The 17,309-nt window shown below is 40.0% G+C and overlaps 1 protein-coding gene across 3 annotated transcripts; it reads left to right on the top strand.

The window, feature by feature from the left end:
* The first annotated feature begins 7,708 nt into the window (after positions 1-7,708).
* On the top strand, positions 7,709-15,609 carry MRGBP (MRG domain binding protein). Of its 3 annotated transcripts, none has more exons than XM_078149892.1 (6): positions 7,709-8,281; positions 9,457-9,578; positions 10,252-10,329; positions 12,466-12,547; positions 13,038-13,112; positions 14,185-15,609. In XM_078149892.1, the coding sequence occupies exons 1-6, from the start codon at positions 8,017-8,019 to the stop codon at positions 14,373-14,375; spliced, it is 813 nt and encodes a 270-aa protein (XP_078006018.1). In that variant the 5' UTR covers positions 7,709-8,016; the 3' UTR covers positions 14,376-15,609. The 3 variants fall into 3 exon arrangements, with proteins under 3 accessions (XP_078006018.1, XP_078006017.1, XP_020837204.1); XM_078149891.1 differs by having other exon boundaries at positions 7,954-8,281; positions 13,038-13,100; XM_020981545.1 differs by lacking the exon at positions 10,252-10,329 and having other exon boundaries at positions 8,002-8,281.
* The last annotated feature ends 1,700 nt before the right edge of the window (positions 15,610-17,309 follow it).

Below are 17,309 nucleotides of genomic sequence, written 5' to 3' on the forward strand. Positions count from 1 at the left end.
CACAGTATTCCATCACAATCATATACCACAACTTATTTAGCCATTCATTCTCCAATTGATGGGCATCCCCTTAATTTCCAATTCTTTGCCACTACAAAGAGAGCTGCTATAAATATTTTAGAACATATAGGTTCCTTTCTTTTTTCCCTGATCACCTTGGGAAACAGACCTAATAGTGGTATTCCTAGGTCAAAGGGTATACACAGTTTTATAACTCTTTAGGCATAAGGCCAAATTGTTCTTCAGAATGGATCAGTTCATAATTCCACTAACAATGTATTAGTATCCCAATTTTTCCATATCCCCTCCAGCATTTGTCATTTTCCCCTTCCATCATTTTAGCCAATCTGATAGGTGTGAACCTAGTGTCTTTTAATGTTGTTTTCCTTGACATTATTGTGGACATTTGTATGTTGTTCTCTTGGTTCTGATCTCTTCATTCTTTATCACTTCATGTAAATCTTCCCAAGTTTCCCTGAACTCTTCTATCCTGTATTTATTATGGTAGAATGGCATTCTATTACATTTGTTCAGTCATTCTCTGAATGATGGATACCCATTTTGTTTCAGTTTTTTGCTATCACAAAAAGCTGCTATGAATATTCTGATGAAGCCCTTCCTCTGAGATCTTTAACCTCCTTGGAATACATGCCTAGCAGTGGTACTACTAGTAGTGAACACTGAACCAAAGACTAGGAATAGTTCAGTGACTTTTCCCAAATAATTCTAAGGTATATTTTTTTCAAAAACTAATTCACAATTTCAGCAACGGTATATTAATGCACCTGCTAGTAATCCAGTTTAGCTAGCACACAAAGAGTATGAAGGAGAATGGCATGAAATAAGACTGAAAAGGAAGGCTGAAACCACATTTTAAAGGTCCTTAAATGCCAGGGTAAGGAACTGATATTTTATCTTGCAGGCCATAGGTGTCCAATATGTGCCCCATGAGCCAAATATGATCTATCTTTTTATCTAATCATAGGTACTAATCATACCCATCATTACTATTGTATAACTATCACCATATACTATTCTAGAAGGCTTAAATGGATTCATAATGATGATTGAAGTAGAGTGTAATCAATTATAATAAAATCCACATGCTCCACACATACGTGTATAGCCATTCTCAAGTAAATGGGTGTATGGGTTGTTTCCAGTTTTTTTGTGGTGGGTTTGGGTTTTTTTTGCTATTGAAAAACAAATGCTGTTAGAATTCTTTTTATATAGATCATTTTTTTTCTTTTCTTTTAATAATAAGGTATGGTCCTAGTGGTAAGATCCCTATGTTAATACAATATATAATTGACACAGTTCTGTTACTCATTGTATAATTCTATCTTATTTTCCCAAAACAATTGCACCAGCTTACATCTCCAATCACATGCCTATTATTCCACAGTTCTATCAGCACTGAATTCTATTGTTTTACTTTTTAAAAATGTAATGGTATAAACTAATATATCACAGACTTAATGTATATAACTTATCAGATTATTTAGAGAGTTTAAACATTTTTCATGTTGCTATTGATCATTTGTGTTTCTCCTTTGGAGACATTCATAGATACCATTTTGTACTTTTCTTGTTCACTTCTTAAATTATATTCCAGCACTAGAGTTACAATAGAGTATTATATATTTATATGGGTGTCACATTTTCCTTCTCTGCAGCCTCTAAGTTTATGAGGACAGAACTCATATCTTAATTATTTTTGTATTTTCCTGCAGAGTTGAGAATAATACACAGTAAGCAATTGTTAAATAGGTGAAGAATAAATGAATAAGCATAACACTAACTTGACAAATATATGCTTCATATTTTTCAGCAAAACAGCAAGATTTGTGTTGGTAGGCATCATGATTATAAGTTTAGTGACCTGAAGTCCCAGATTTTCTAAGATAGTTTTGATTTTCAGAAAATAAAATGTACTTTTAAACAAGTTTTACAAAATGACTATCTTTTATGTGACCATGAGTCCCAATTTTTGTTTCAGAGAACATGGTCACTGTGGCTATATGAAAGGAATTGGGGGGAGGGGAGTGCAGCTAGGTAGCACAGTGGATAGAGCACTGGCCCCAGAGTCAGGAGGACCTGAGTTCAAATGTGGCCTCAGACATATAACACTTACTAGCTGTGTGACTTTGGCAAGTCACTTAACCCCAATTGCCTCACAAAAAAAAAAAAAAAGGAATTCAGTCATGAAGAAAGGGAAGCAGCAGGAAACACATAATCTTCTAAGCAACAAATCTCTTGTTTCATTTAAAGGGCTTAGGGGTGGGAAAAGAAATGAAAAAAGGAATATAAAAAAGAACATATATTAGTATAACTGTTTCAGCATGGAATGTTTATGATGTTTTGTGAAGCATCGGTGATTCTTTGAATTCTCTCAGTCAATTTCTATTACACTCTAAATGAATTTTCAGGAATGAAAGACTCACATATATTCATATTGTTCTTATTGGCATGACTTGCCCATGATAATATGTAATAACAATAAAATAACTAGAATAACTTGCTTTCATGTAATAATTTGTATTTTTAAGTGTCTCCACAACTTAAAACCATAGGGTTTTACCTCTAAAGCTTATTCAGTTCCCTCAATTTATGGAAGAGGGAACTGAGGCTCAGAGAAAGTCAGTTGCTCAAGGTCATACAGAAAGTCAGTGGTAGAATGAGGACTTGAATGTGAGTTTCCTGAGTTCCAGTCCAGTAGTTTTTCCATTCCACTACAATGTCTGCCATACATGGCATTTCATGTATAACCATCTTGACTAAGAATGAGATCAAGATGTTAAGAAAGTAATCTCTCTTTAAGCCTCAATACACCTTAATTTTAGGGAAAGGTGGGCAGTGGCCAAATATTGAAGTAGTTGCCTTCAGAACTGAAGTCACCAGAAATCTTGGGGTAAGTGAGAAGAGACTTCGAATTCAAGGTTTGTATTCTCAAATTAAGTCAATAAGCATTTATTAGTGCCTCCTAGGTGCCAGACTGCGTGCTGAATGCTGGGCATACAATGAGAAGTAACAAAAATCTCTGTCCTGAAGGAGTTCACAATCTATCTTCTCTAATACTAATTAAATAAAGAAAAGCAGATTTCAACAGGTGCTGAGCAGTGGTAGGAAAAGAACCAAGGAGAAGAAAGTCTAAGAGATAAGAGGATGGAATATTTGATTAGTCATTTTTGTGCGATAAAGGACAAACTAAATAAGCCTGCTTATTTAGTTAGAGCACCACACAGAGACTGTGAGAATATGGAAAGGACCTCTTAGAATTCCTGACCCACCCTCACTACAATTGTCTGGCTCCGTGGAGGATGATAACCTGCCTAACGTCATTCCTCGATAATTAACATACTCCCACTTCATCATATTCTCCCCATTCCAGTGATTCTGAACTAAAAGTAAGATTATTCTAACCTATTTTCCATCCCCAACTGCCTGCTCCCTTGTTCCCATTTCTGATGCCCTTGACATTCCACTCAAAATCTATCCACCCCTTCCACTGAGTTCCCAGGAATGCCTGCTCCACAGGTAACACACTTCCTTTCTTCTTTCACTTTTTCCTTTCCCACTCTATTTTCGTGTACTCTTTGAACCTGATTCTTTCCTAATAATTCAGCTTCCTCACCACCCCCCTTCCCCTTTTCAGCACTAATTTCACTTTCACTCATCCCCTCCCCATTCCCAGAGCTGGTCATTTTGGAGGAGTTGGAATACTCCTTGCTCCCATCTCCACCTGCAGATTCTCCCTCTACCACCATTATGCCATTTCCTTTTTGACATTCATTAAACCCATATTTATCACCTAATCAATTTTGCGGTAGCTTTCAGTCTTTCTTTACTCTCCCAATTCCTGTCTTCATAATAAAGGACTTCAAAATTCATGTTGATATTCCTCAAGCACCTTAATCTCCCAGTTCCTCACCTTATATATTTCCCATTACTTACTCCTCTACCCCACTATACACATATGAACGTAATACCCTGGATCTTACCATCACCCACAAGGGTTCTATTTCCCTGCTCCTGAACTCTGAAATTCCTTCATCTAATCATAATCTTTTATCATACCATCTTTCCTTTTCCCTTATAATCCCTAACTATTCTTCAACCTTATCATAACCTCCATTCCTGCCCCCTTTCACTTCTTTTTCAGACTTTTACCCCTGAACTATCTATACTAGTACTCCATCTTTCCCACCTTGACTCTTTGGTGAACCAGGTCAATCCTACACTATTCTCAGTTCTCTCAAGTTCCTTGCCCCCTTTTCCTAGCACTGATCTTATATATGTGTGTATATAATATGTATATGTATACTTATATACACACAGTCACATACACAGAGGTGTCTCAAAAGTCTTAGTGCAAATTTAAGCTTTAATAGCAAGCCAAAGGAAGCTAGGTGGTGCAGCGGATAGAGCACAGGCCCTGAAGTCAAGAGGACCTGAGTTCAAATCTGGCCTCAGACACTTGCTGAGTAACCCTGGGCAAGTCACTTAACCCCAATTCCCTCAAAAAAGAAAAAAGCAAGCGATAGTAAAAGAGAACACAGTTGTCCTGCATGTGTATATACATGTGTAAAACACACATATATGCAAATATATGTATAAATGTGTGTATGTATACAAATGTATATATGCAAATGTGTATAAGCATGTGTATTATTATGTGCATATATATTCAAGCCATGTTCCGCCGAACAAGGGGTTCCCTGGAGCAAAGAGTATGTACATTTTCGTCTCATTTGGATACAATTCCAAATGGATTTCCAGACTGTTTAGACCAATTTACACCTCTACTAAGTTTATTAGTCTCACTAATCCCAAAACACCTTACCTACATCTAACCATAGAATTTAGCTATCATCTTTTACCTCTCCTCCCTTTCTCAGTTTGAAAAGGTCATATACTCCTGGTACCACTCCTTCATCTCCAATCATTCTCTTCTTGATTCTGTACAATCTGGTTTCTGATCTCATCACTGAACTAAAACTATTCTTTTCAAAGTTACCAGTGATTTCTTAAAAGCCAAATCTAATGACATTTTCTCAGTCCTTCTCCTACTTGACCTATGCATAATTTGACACTATTAACCATCTCACCTTAGACACTCTCTCCTCACCGGGTTTTCATGACACTTCTTTCTTGCTTCTTTTCCTACCTATGATGGTTCCTTCTTTGTCTCCTTTGCTAATTCATCATCCATGTTGTGCCCATGGACTGCAGCTATATCCCAAAGTTCTGTCCTAGGTCATCTCTTGTCTCTTCACTTTCTCATTTGGTGACTTCATTAGCTCCCATGAGTTCAAATATCATCTCTACACAGATGACCTCCAGAGCTATATATCTAGCCCTATTCTCTCTGCCGAGCTCTAGTTGGCATGCTCAGGGATATCCAAAACAGAACTCCTCTCTCTTCCCAAAGATAATCCTCTTTTGAATTTCACTATTACTCTAAAGGGTACCACCATCCTTCCATTCATCCAGCTTCCCAACCTCAATGTCATCCTTGACTCTTACTCGGACCACCTATCCAATCAGTTGCCAGATTTTGCCATTTCTGTCTCCACAATATTTCTTGCATAATCCCCTTCTCCAACACCCCAATTCAGGTCCTCATCATCTAGCCCATTGCAATAGCATCCAAACTGGTCCCCCTTCCCTAAGCCTCTCTCCACTTCAATCCCTTTTCCACATGGCCACAAAAAATGATTTTCCTAAAGCATGTATCTAACCCTGTCACATCACTAGTCAATAAATGACAAAGGTTCCCTGTCACCTCTAGGACTAAATATAAACTGCTAGCACCTTCCTATCTCTGTCATCATCTCCTTACCCATTACTCCTCTCCATGAACACTGCAGTACAGCCTTATTGGACTACTTTTCTTCATACATGTTTCTTTGACTGAGTTTAAGTGCTATTTTCTGCAGGAATCTTAACCTGGTCCTTTCAACTGCTAGTGCCTTCCCACTCAAGGTTACATTGTTTTTGTTTCTCTATGTCACATATACTTAAACAAGTCTCTTCTGACAGAATGGAAGCTCCTTGAGGGCAGGGAATGTTTCATTTTTGTTTTTGTATCCTCACACCATGAACGATGTCTGACACATAGTAGATGTTTAGTAAATGTTTATAAAGAAAACTTCTTGAAGGTGGGGATTGTTTTGCCTTAGTAATTGTATCTCCAGGGTTTAACAGTTGTTTGGTACATACTAAATGGTTAATAAATGCTTTCAATTCACTCACTATTGGTTGTATTGCTGACTCCATTCATATATATACCTCATTAGACTTCTAACTTCATGGGAGAATTAACCTCCTCTTATCTAAACTTTAAGTATTCTCCCTTAGAATTAAGGCAAAGCCTTAATATGTTTTTGTTCAAGTGAAATGAATTTCATTACATTAACATCTCAGGAGATAGTTTGTCTTCATTTCTGATTCAACCAATTGATTGCCTCAGCTTAATCAATTTAGTCGGTTTTTGACTTGGGGTCCATAATCATATCATAATCCTCTCTTTTATTTAAAAACATTATTCTGATATAGGATCTATAGGCATCTGAAGACTGCCAAAGGGGTTCAGAGCACACACAGGTTAAGCTCTCTGAACATCAACATGTCCCACCCTACACTTAAACATCAGTTAACAACTAATTAGGGAACTCCTTCAGTGAGTTTAATTGTAACCTTCCCAATTTACCTGTTTTGTAAATTGGCATTTTCTAATACGAGATGCTGAAACCAAATTCAGGCTATAACATAACTACTTTGCAAGAGATTTTTGCGGACATAGGTTTTTACTTGCTATGTACTAGCCTAAGTGAGACAAGCCGCTTGATTAAAATAATCTCCTAACCACTGTCTCCTCTTAGCCCAAGACATGGTATTTTTTTTTTAATTCCTATGATTTCATGTATATAGGAACCTCTGGGGGAAGGACTTCTTTCCAAATCAGTACTAACAGCATTATGTGGTCTTATTGGTCTGGGACACTTACAGGTTAAGCGACTTGCTAAGGGTTACACTGTTATTGATGATGACTCCACACCTAGGTTTGCAGACCTAGCCACATAAAATGGCAATGCTGAACACCTGGGCGTCAGCTCTCTCTGCATTTCTATTAGCCTTATCTCATATCTCCCAGTACTCAGCGCCTGGGGAAGGAGGGATTTCTTACACACCAAAGGCTGAGACGTCTTTTACTCCTCCAATGCAATTAAGCTCTGTATGGGTTACTAAGTGAGGAAAGGTTTTAGCAGTATTGTTTAGAAAGAATAGGGTCAAGCGAGAACTGGTTTGTGAATCAGAAGACCCGAGCTCAGGGACTAGTTCGTGTGGACCTTGGGCAAATCACTTAAACCTTTCTGACCCTGTTCTCTCATTCGCAAAGTTAGCGATTGCACTAGGAGGTGATCTCTGTGATTCTCAACAGCTCTAAAACCTATGCACCACTCTCCCCACTGGTCATTTCTACTAATGACTGCCCTAGGAATAATGCTGGGGGAATAATATTGCAGCTTTTTTTTTTTAATCAGGGACTGATTCTCATCCAAGGTAATAATAGGATTGTTACACCCACACCACCCACCACCACTTCCGCAGAGCCTCATAAATGCTCACAACAGGGTTTTCTTCTCTTAGTCTAGTTTAAACCGAGGTTTTTAAATGGGAATTTCCTGCTGGGGAAACTAAAGCGCAGGAAAGGCCGAGTGCAGTTGTCGGCCGGGGAAGGAAACATGTCCGGGCCACAGGAGCCCGTGCCCCAACGCACGGGGTACGGATACGGATACGGGCACGGGCACGGGCACGGCCGGGCCAAGGGGCGACGGCGAAAGCAGCCAGGAGCAGGCTAACGCGGCGATCTCTGGGGGCCAGGGCCAGGGAGGCGCGGCCCCGGGGGCGCAGGGGCGGGGGCGCGCACGGCGCAGAGCGGCCGCCAGGGGGCGCCGGGGCCGCGCGCGCAGCGCTCCGCAGCTGCGCTGCTCTCTTAGTCCGGACCGAGCTATGGGGGAAGCCGAGGTTGCCACCGGCGGAAGCGGCGGGGGCGGCGGCGGCGGCGGCGGCGGCGGTGGCCCTGGCTCGGGCGGCGGAGGTGGCAGCAGCAGCGGCGGGGGCGGGGGAGGCGGCCCTGGTTCTGGCCCGGGCCCTGGCGGTAGTGGTGAGAAGGGTCCCGTGGAGTCGGCGCCGGGCCCGCCCGAGGACGTCGTGGTGTGGAGCCCCGAGGTGGAAGTGTGCCTCTTCCATGCCATGCTGGGACACAAGCCCGTCGGTGAGGGAGGGCGAGGAGGGAGGGTGGAGCACTCGGAGAGGAGAGCAGCGCAGCCTAGGCCCGGCCGGAGCCGCGGCCTGGAGTACCGGCCGCGGCCGGGCGTTGGGCCGGGGCTGAGGCCGGCGGGAGGGGCGGGTCTGTCTCTCACTTCCCTGCCTCTAGGAAGCTGCCCGGGGAGCTCTCCTCCCTCCGTCTCCTGCCCCCAGCCCCCGGTCTTCTCCCCCCTTTTATCCCTGACCCACAGCTTCTCCCCTCTCCCATCCCCAGCTCCCCGAGCTTCTCCTCCTCTCCCCTCCGCGCCCCTCCCCAGGTTTTCCGTCTTCCCGTCCCCCCCAGCTTCTCCATCTTCCCATCCCCCCCAGCGTCTCCGTCTTCCCATCCCCCCAGCTTTTCCGTCTCCCCATCCCCCAGCTTCACCCTTTTCCCATCCCCCCAGCTTCACTCTTTTCCCATCCCCCCCAGCTTCTCCCTCTTCCCATCCCCCCAGCTTCTCCCTCCGAACCCCAGTCCCCCTCAACTTCTTCCCCTTTCCATCCCTGCCCTTCCCCCCACTTTCTCCACCCCGGCCCGGGGCTTCTACCCCTCTAACCCCGAGTCTCCTCCTTGTCTTCCCTCTCTGCTTCCCCCGGCCCCCCCCCCGCCTTTCCCTCTTCCTTTCCTTTTCCCAGTCCAGGGAGGATGTGTGTGTCGATCTCTTTTTAGGAACTTGGGGAGGGGGAGGAGTGCGGATTGCCCCTCATGGTGGAACCTTATGGGAAAACCTGAGCGCAGGCCAGCCTTCTTGTGTTGGGGACGGGCGGGAGGGGGGAGGAGGAGGAGAGAGAGTAGTGGTGTTTGTTTTTAAGTATTTGGGGCTCTTCTCCTTTCGGAACCTACACTTGGTTTTAGGACTTAAGTTCAGCCAGGATTTATTGAGCACCTCTATGTACTGGCTGGTGTGGATGAAGTCAGGGAGTTTGGGAGAGAATACTTACTGTGCTTGAGCATAATTATAGCCAAGAAAACAAAACTAACATTCCTGAAACAGAGGGAAAAGCCGTTGTTTTTATAGGTTTGTGTTCTGCCATTTTCCTTGTGTTGTAAAATGAAAATTCTCCTCCCCGCCCCCCAAAAAAAGGAAGAATATTCGAGTCAGCAACAGGTGGAATTTCATGAACAGTTTTCCCCTCTTACAGGTGTGAACCGGCACTTCCACATGATCTGCATCAGGGACAAGTTCAGTCAGAACATAGGGAGGCAGATCTCCTCCAAAGTCATCTGGGACCATTTAAGTACTATGTACGATATGCAAGCATTGGTAAGGAGTGAGTTCCAGCACAGTGTTGGGCTATAAGTAAAAATGAGAGGATTTAATTCTGTTCTCCCAATGATTCCCACAAACTAAGGAAACTTTTAAACAGGAATGCCTGGCAATAAGCAAATAGGGTATGTGGAAATACTGCCTAAAATAATTAGGGGGATAGTTGCTAAAACAGTAAAATTTTTGAAGTTGAACTCAGCTAGCTGGAACCCATTAATAGATTGTTAGAATTTGAAGGGGGCCTTAAAGATCATCTTGCATCCTCATTTTACAGATGAGAGAACTGAGACCCACAAAGGAAAAGGAATTTGCTGAAAGTTGTACAGCTAGTTAGTGGCAAAAACAAGACTAAAAACCCAGTGTTCCTGAGCCCTCTTTCCACTGTGCTAAGCTGATGGTCCATAATTTCTAAAAATCTGCACAAATTCAATTACTGGAAGGAAATCAAAACTTCACAGGTTTAGGGGCAGCTAGGTGGCGCAGTGGATATGGCACCAACCCTGAAGTCAGGAGGACCTCAGTTCAAATGCGGCCTCAGACCAAACACTTGACACTAGCTGTGTGACCCTGGGCAAGTCACTTAACCCCAACTGCCTAAAAAAAAAAAAGAAAAGAAAAAAACTTCACAGTTTTCAGAGAATTGTCTCAGTACTCCCCTTTCCTCTCTTAGATGAATATGGACTGCAATGGAACAGTCTATTGTAATGAGCCAAACAGGCTGACCCAGATGGAATCCCAAGATGTTCAGGTATGAGGCAGTGAAAAGAACATGGGTTGAATAAAAAGATCTTGGTTTAAGTCTGGACTCTGACATTTACTGAGCTGCATTTTCTTCATCTGCAAAAGAGAGATAATACTTGCACTCCTGCCTCAGAGGTTGTGTGAGGTTAAAATGTGAATAAAAACAAAATGTTTTGTGTCTCAGTTAAGCTCTTATTTAAGTTCCTGACCTCAGAAAGTGAGGAACGAGGTAATCTTTGAATCCCAAAAGATTTTTTTAGGGACTGAAAATAATAGGGTGTTGAAAAGCCATTGACCTGTTGAGTGATGTTAATAAGGATACCCCTTGTCTTCCTTCAATTGGGATTCCTTCATTTGGTTGATTGCCAGATCCTAGCATCCTACAGGCCAGTGACGTTTATATAACCTGCTTCAGTATGCCATTATGTAGCTAGGTTCTTTATTCTGGAAGCTATGGCAGTACTTAACTGGTGGTCTTTTTAAACATTATGCCGTACCCTTTTCTTGACCTGGTTCATACCATGTTTGTGGAAAATCTTTTATTAGGTATATGCTGTCCATTCAGCTGAGTGAACTAGTGATAGGCCAATATCAATAAAAGGGGAAAAGTAGATGGAGTTTCCCACAGGCCAAATTGAATATTTGAACATTATAAGCACAGCAACTATAGAATCTGTGATAAGTGTTGAGTATTATGAAGACGTTTTATTTACCTGATTTGCTGTCTAAATCACAAAGCAATATTTGTGCTGTTCATAAGTCTGGCTTAGCTATATGTAGTCATCTGTTTAAATGTATTATCTATAGTAAAACATAACCTCCTTGAAGGCAAGGACTTTTTCCATTTGTTTTGTATCCCCAGTCCCTGGCAGAGAGTAGGGGCATAACATATACTTGTTGAGTGAAATTCTTTGAGTTAACAATTCACTTTTTTCTGTACATTTATGAAAGAGGCAGATAACAAGCAGGCTGTAGTAGAAGGACTGACTACCTTATAGGAAGTGGGAACAACAAAAAAATTTACATCTTTAATAGTATGTTAAGGTTTATCATCAGTCATTCCTTAAAATCTTCCTATGAGGTAGATAGTGCAAATATTTATCCTTTTGAGGGAAAATAGTGAGGAAAATGAAGCTCAGAGAAGCTACTTGTCCATGATCACACAGCTAGTAAACATCGAGCCAGGATTTGAATCCAGGTCCATTGAGTAGCCAACTTCAGTTTTCCTGGGTGCTAATCCCAGCTCCTTACTAGACCCTAGCTCACCAAAATGGGAGAGGAGTAGAAAGCAACATTGAAAATACTTTTCTCATATGAATTCCTTTACCATGTAAGTTTCTTTGCAAATCCTGTTTATTTAACAAACTGAGGTTTAATTCTTTTGTTTCCTCCTTTTCTTTACTCATTCACTGTGTTCTGCAATCTCTGATTAGATCACCTGCTCATGCTTCTTGGCACGTATACATGTTCACATTTATTCCTGTTCTTTGTCCCATGATATTTATGATCACTTCTCCTATCCCTCTTTTAATTAAGGTTTGCTATATGTATTTTTTTCCTCCCAGTTTTTATCCATCAATGCTCTCTGCCAACAGTTCCTCAAATGTTTTTGGTTATTGCGCATTTGGAGAATAGGTGCCCCCAACCCTTTGCATTGACATTCTATCTCATTTCTCTGAACTTTGTTGGCTTTGACCAGTTTCTCTTGGTATGGTAGAATATGTAGGCAAGAAACTTATCCTGATACAAAGTCTTGCTGCAATTAAAACCAGTTTTGCCTCTGAAGTTACAAAAGGAAACTGGGTGGTGTCCTTATAACTTTTAATATATTTTTAATATATTTAAAGACAGCTTCAATTTGTTTTTTTCTGTAGCTTTTTTTTAGTCCCTTTTTTCCTCTTCTGGATACCTTGTGTTTTTTAAAATCCATGTTTCAAGTGGATAAGCAAATAAGTATTTTAAAATATGCACAGCTCATGACAGATTACTTTCATACTACTGAAATCAGCAGTAAATGGCTTTTAGTTGTATTTACACTAAATAGTGGTGGCATTTTCTTAAAGATTTTGAATTATATGCCCAAATTGACAGCTTTTTTCTTTGTTTCTTTAAAAAACAAAACTGTACTTTATTTGATGTTCAGCATGAGTCTGAGATTCTTCCATTCCCTAATTCAGAGAAGAACTTCATCCTTCCTGAAGAAATTATTCAAGAGGTCAAAGAAGGTAAGAATCAATTCCAGGGTTAAGTCTCTACCAAGATTAGATAAGAATATTATACATTGATAAGCTCTTGACCAAGTATAACAGGCCAGCCTAAAGCCATTCATCCTTATCACTAGCCTACAAGAATTGCTTGGTTCCCAATAAAAATGCAACTAAATAGTAACAGTTGCTATGATTTATTGTCACTTCTAAAGACAGACCTTATAGATACAGAGCTTGCATTCATATTAGTTTTCTTTTAGAAAATTACTTCTGTTGCTCAAGAATGAGCTGATTTTGTTTGTTTAAAAAAAATAGGACCTCTTTAAGTAGTACCACTCAAGTTTTTCTAGGGAACTTCTTTGGAATTTAAGTATAGCTCTCAGTAGTTATCATTGTGTTTGATCTTTGTCTGTCTTTGTCTCCCCCATTAACTTTTAAGACCCCCCAGGACAGAGATCAGTTCTCACAGTACATTCTCAGTGAATTTTTTTACTTACTCTTTTTACAGGAAAAGTAATGATTGAAGATGAGGTGAAGGAAGAAATAAAGGAAGAAGTGGATCCACACACTGGTACTGAAGATGGTAATTATGTAAACTGTGCCATACCACATTCACCTGGTTTATCCAGGAGGCTGTATCACTTAAAATAGATTCAGCTCAGCAGTTTGGCATCAGTATTTGACCTCTTAGTCTTTTTTCCCCCATCAGTCTTAAATTGTCATCTGGAGAATAAGTTCCAACTGCTAATGAATCTTTGTTTACTGTAAAGAGGTGTCTTTTAAAAAAAATAATTCAAGGATCTGTGGTAGTATAATGGCACAGCCAACTTATCATTGAGCCCTTCCAAACATAGGTAGACTGGTACTCAGGTGATAAGTACACAATCAGTTCAATGCCAGCTTCCTCGTTAAGGCTTTTCAAGGCCGGCAGCTAAGAACCTTACAGAGCTTGCACTCCCCTTGGAGCAGCTTTCACAAAACTAGTATCATTTTGATGCTATGATGAGACATCAAAAGAAGACTTGAAGGGAGCAGCTTCTTAGTAGTGCTAATAGTTTTCTCTTAGCTCTGCAGTAGTGTTATACTGACCAGGTTCTTATATTTTAGTAGTGATGTTGGGGGAGATGGGGTGGGGGAGAAGAACGGGCTAATATAAAAGTAAATGTAAAGAATGACTTGCTGATACTACTAGCCATGGGTTATGTGTTTAAAGTCTACTTCCAATCAAATCCTATTACAATAAATATTTAAAATGAAATTCTTTATGTAAGAGAAATGTTTATAGATGCCAAGTAATGGCTCTACTTAATGTGGAAATATTCAGTACAGCAAAATCCCTGTTAAGATCTGGATAGCTAGTTGATAACTGACAATGATGTTCATACCAAAATGTTGGATAACCTTGAGATTTTTTTCAGACTAAAAGTGACAGGCATATTCTTCAGTAGAGTGTATGAATATAGTATGGCTTAGCAAGAGTGAGAGACGGAGAAGGGATCAGGGAACATTAAGATTTCCTGAATATTATATGTGCAGCTATGTTAATTGTAATAAGGGTCACTTGAAATATGAAAGAAATTTTTTAAAATACTAAATATTTTCAAAAACTTCAATTTCATGGTTAATGAAATAGCAAAAATAATTCTGTTTCTCAGTTTTTACATCTTCAGGAAATTTGGGGAAAGGAGCTGAAAAGTCCAGTGGCAAAGAGAAAGAAAAGAGCTCATCAGAATCTGGATCTAAAGAAGGTGCAGACAAGAGGAAACGCAACCGGGTCACAGAAAAGGTCTTAAATGCAAACAGCAATCCCTCTAGTCCAAGTGCAGCCAAACGTCGAAGAACATAGACAGGCCATTGCTAATAACTTGCAGAAGAATAAGAAGGAAACAAAAAAAATTGATGTTTACTTTAGTGGAAGGAATTTTTGACAAGTTTTTATTAAAGGACACATTGTTCAGGTGGTACATATTGTCATTTTTGCTAATCATTGGGAAAGGAGCGTGAAAAGATTAGCATGAGAGAAGAGGCTGAGAAGTGTATCCTATACTTGCTAGGAATACAGAAAAGAATCTGGCTTACCTTGGTGGCAGTAGGATATTTGTTGAGCATTCTAGCTGATTCTCAGATTTCCCAAGGTAAAATGGTAGCTTTGCAAGTGTGTACTTAAGGACTTTTGTGATGATATACATATAGAAAGATTATTTATGTATCTTTGTGATTTTGAAGTCAAAATTCATTTCTTAAAGATGTGCTGACCCTTTAGGTTCTTACCAGTTTTCCTTGATTTGGTATCTGAAACCAGTTGTAGGATCAAACATATTTTTTTTTTATCATAGTAAAGCAAATGCTAAAGTGAACTAGGGAGACGATTCAAAGGGGGACCTCTTTCAAATGGACAAATTACCATGTACTAAGCAGAGCATTATTCTCAAATAGCTATCTCTGAGCTAGGAGCAGTGAACCTAAAAGACAACATTGGCTGCGGTGTCAGGGGAGAAAAAAAGTTTTAATTTTCTACCCACTGAAGTAAACATAAGATCTCTTCTTGGAGACTTCAGTCAAACCTGTTCACTTAAGGTCAAGTGTGGGGCTGTCAACATTTTCTCACTGAATGCTTCATGAGTCAGGGGTCTTGACTGAATTGCTTTCTAGTGCCACAAAATGTGATAGAACTTCTCTTTTTGCCACCAGAGAGACCAAGAATTGGATGTTTTGACTCATTCGTGTGTACTGTATATAATTGGTTTGGTATTTCATTATTTAATTTTTAAGAAAAATATTTTACTAGTGTTTTATATGGAAATAATATTGCAGAAGCTTAATCTTGTGTTGTATTTTTTCTGAGAAATTTGTTTTAAGGTCATGACTATTTTGAGATACTTGTTGCTCGGTTTTATATGCTGGAATTTTGAACATTTGTAGCAGTTCTTATTTATTATGCAGACGGTTGCAGACAGACCAAATAAATGACAGTTTTGTGGGAGGGAATCTTAGTCTGTTGAACTGGCGTTGGATATGGCACAAAATGCTTATTTGAAATATACCCTCGTTTGACTGCTGAATAAAAAGTACTAAAATTCCTTAAATTGTCTTGTGGTATTAATACCAAAGTGGGTTAAATTTATATTTAAAAGATTTGTGAATTCTTCAGTGCCTCTTCCAATGACCTGTACTCCTTCTGAACCTCGGAAGATAAATGATTTCACAAATTATTCTGATTAAAATAATTTCTCACCTGAGAACCCTTTGGTGAAATGTCTTTCTGGACTTTAGCTAGGTGAGTCTCCAGCTTAGTAGCAACTGCCAGAGCTTGTTGAATCCAAGCATAACTAAGAAGAACTCGGAGTCATTTCTATGCACAGAACCTTTGGAAAAAATTTTACTAAACCCAAATTGTTCATGTTTTGCACATTCATGTATTTGCCAATCAGTCCCTGATCAGAAACAGATTACCTTAAGGAGAAAAGGCTGAGGATTCCACTTCTGGCTTCATGAAAGGGATAAGTTGAATAAGGAGAAATTGTATGGGGGATGGCATTGATCTAGTAAACAAAGCCAGAGACTGAATTTGGAGAGGAGAAATTAGGAAAATTTGAAGAGCAAACTAGTTCCAGATACTGGTCTGTGAGAGAAAGGGGAAGGAACAGGAATTAAGAACCTAAAGAGGAAGAAAGCTAAGGAGATAAGAGTTAGCTAGACAAAGTCAGAAAAGATAAGTAAAACAGTTGGAGAGTAAAGCGAATTGAAAGACTGCTGGTTGTTGGCATAAGTTGGTCAGATAGATTGAAGCTATAAGCCATCCGGGAAAAAAAAATGCTTTAGACCATTATTAGAACAATTAGCCGTTCCACCTCGCCCATCAGTTTGGCATAAATGACAAAAAAGGAAAATCATTGTTGGAGAGGATGTGGGAGAGCAGGCACACTAATGCATTGTTGAAGCTATGAAATAGTCCAACCATTCTGGAGAGCTTTGGAACTCTGCCCCCAAAATCGATAAAGCACATGTGCCTTTTGACCCAGTGATACATCACTCAAGGATCAGAAACAAAAGGAAAGGACCCGTGTGTACAAAAAACAGTTGTAGCACCACTCTTGCTACAGCAAAGAACTAGAAAAGAAAGGGGGTTTTTTTAATCAATTGAGAAATGGCTTTTTGAATGAAATGAAATATTATTAAGCCATAAATGATGAAAGGAATGGATGTGGAGAATTGTGGAAAAGCAAGAACAGATGATGCCAAGAAATAAACAGAACCAGAATGATTTATACAGAGACTAAAAGAAATAACAACTGAAACTGATACAGTGACAACGGTAGCTACAAAGGATATAAACATGCTACCCACCTCCTGGTAGAGAAACTTAAACCCACTAGAATATTACATGGAGAGATATATTTAGAGCTTAAAAAAATAAATTTGAAACCCTTCCAGAAGCAGAGGGAGCTGGATGCTGTAAAAGGGAAACAACTGCTTGTCTTCCAAAGAATGTTGTAGTAGAAGCACAGAAGCTATTAGCTGAGAAATCATTTGATAAGAATCAAAAGACTGAGAAGTGGTGGTCACCTGTTTGTAGCCCTAATAACAGTTAGTTTTGTTACCTTCCTTGGGAGGAAGTATCTAAAAAATAATAGAGAACCCACCAAGACTTGCCCGAATAGATGGCTGCTACCTACTTATAGTAATAAATTTGGGCGCAAATGATAATGCCAGAAGGAATCTAAGAAGTATTACCAAAAATTAGGAGGTGTTGGACAAGAAACAATACCAAGGTAGTGCA

This window comes from Phascolarctos cinereus, unplaced genomic scaffold (genome assembly GCF_003287225.1).
Source record: "Phascolarctos cinereus isolate Bilbo 61053 unplaced genomic scaffold, phaCin_HiC Scaffold_2;HRSCAF=192, whole genome shotgun sequence".
NCBI classification, from domain to species: domain Eukaryota; kingdom Metazoa; phylum Chordata; class Mammalia; order Diprotodontia; family Phascolarctidae; genus Phascolarctos; species Phascolarctos cinereus.

Bases quoted from the DNA above. Each gene is read 5' to 3' on its own strand.
- MRGBP (XM_078149892.1), top strand. From the start codon at position 8,017: ATGGGGGAAGCCGAGGTTGCCACCGGCGGAAGCGGCGGGGGCGGCGGC. The intron at 8,282-9,456 runs GTGAGGGAGGGC...CCCCTCTTACAG, and splicing joins GCTGGGACACAAGCCCGTCG to GTGTGAACCGGCACTTCCAC. The intron at 10,330-12,465 runs GTATGAGGCAGT...TTTGATGTTCAG, and splicing joins TGGAATCCCAAGATGTTCAG to CATGAGTCTGAGATTCTTCC.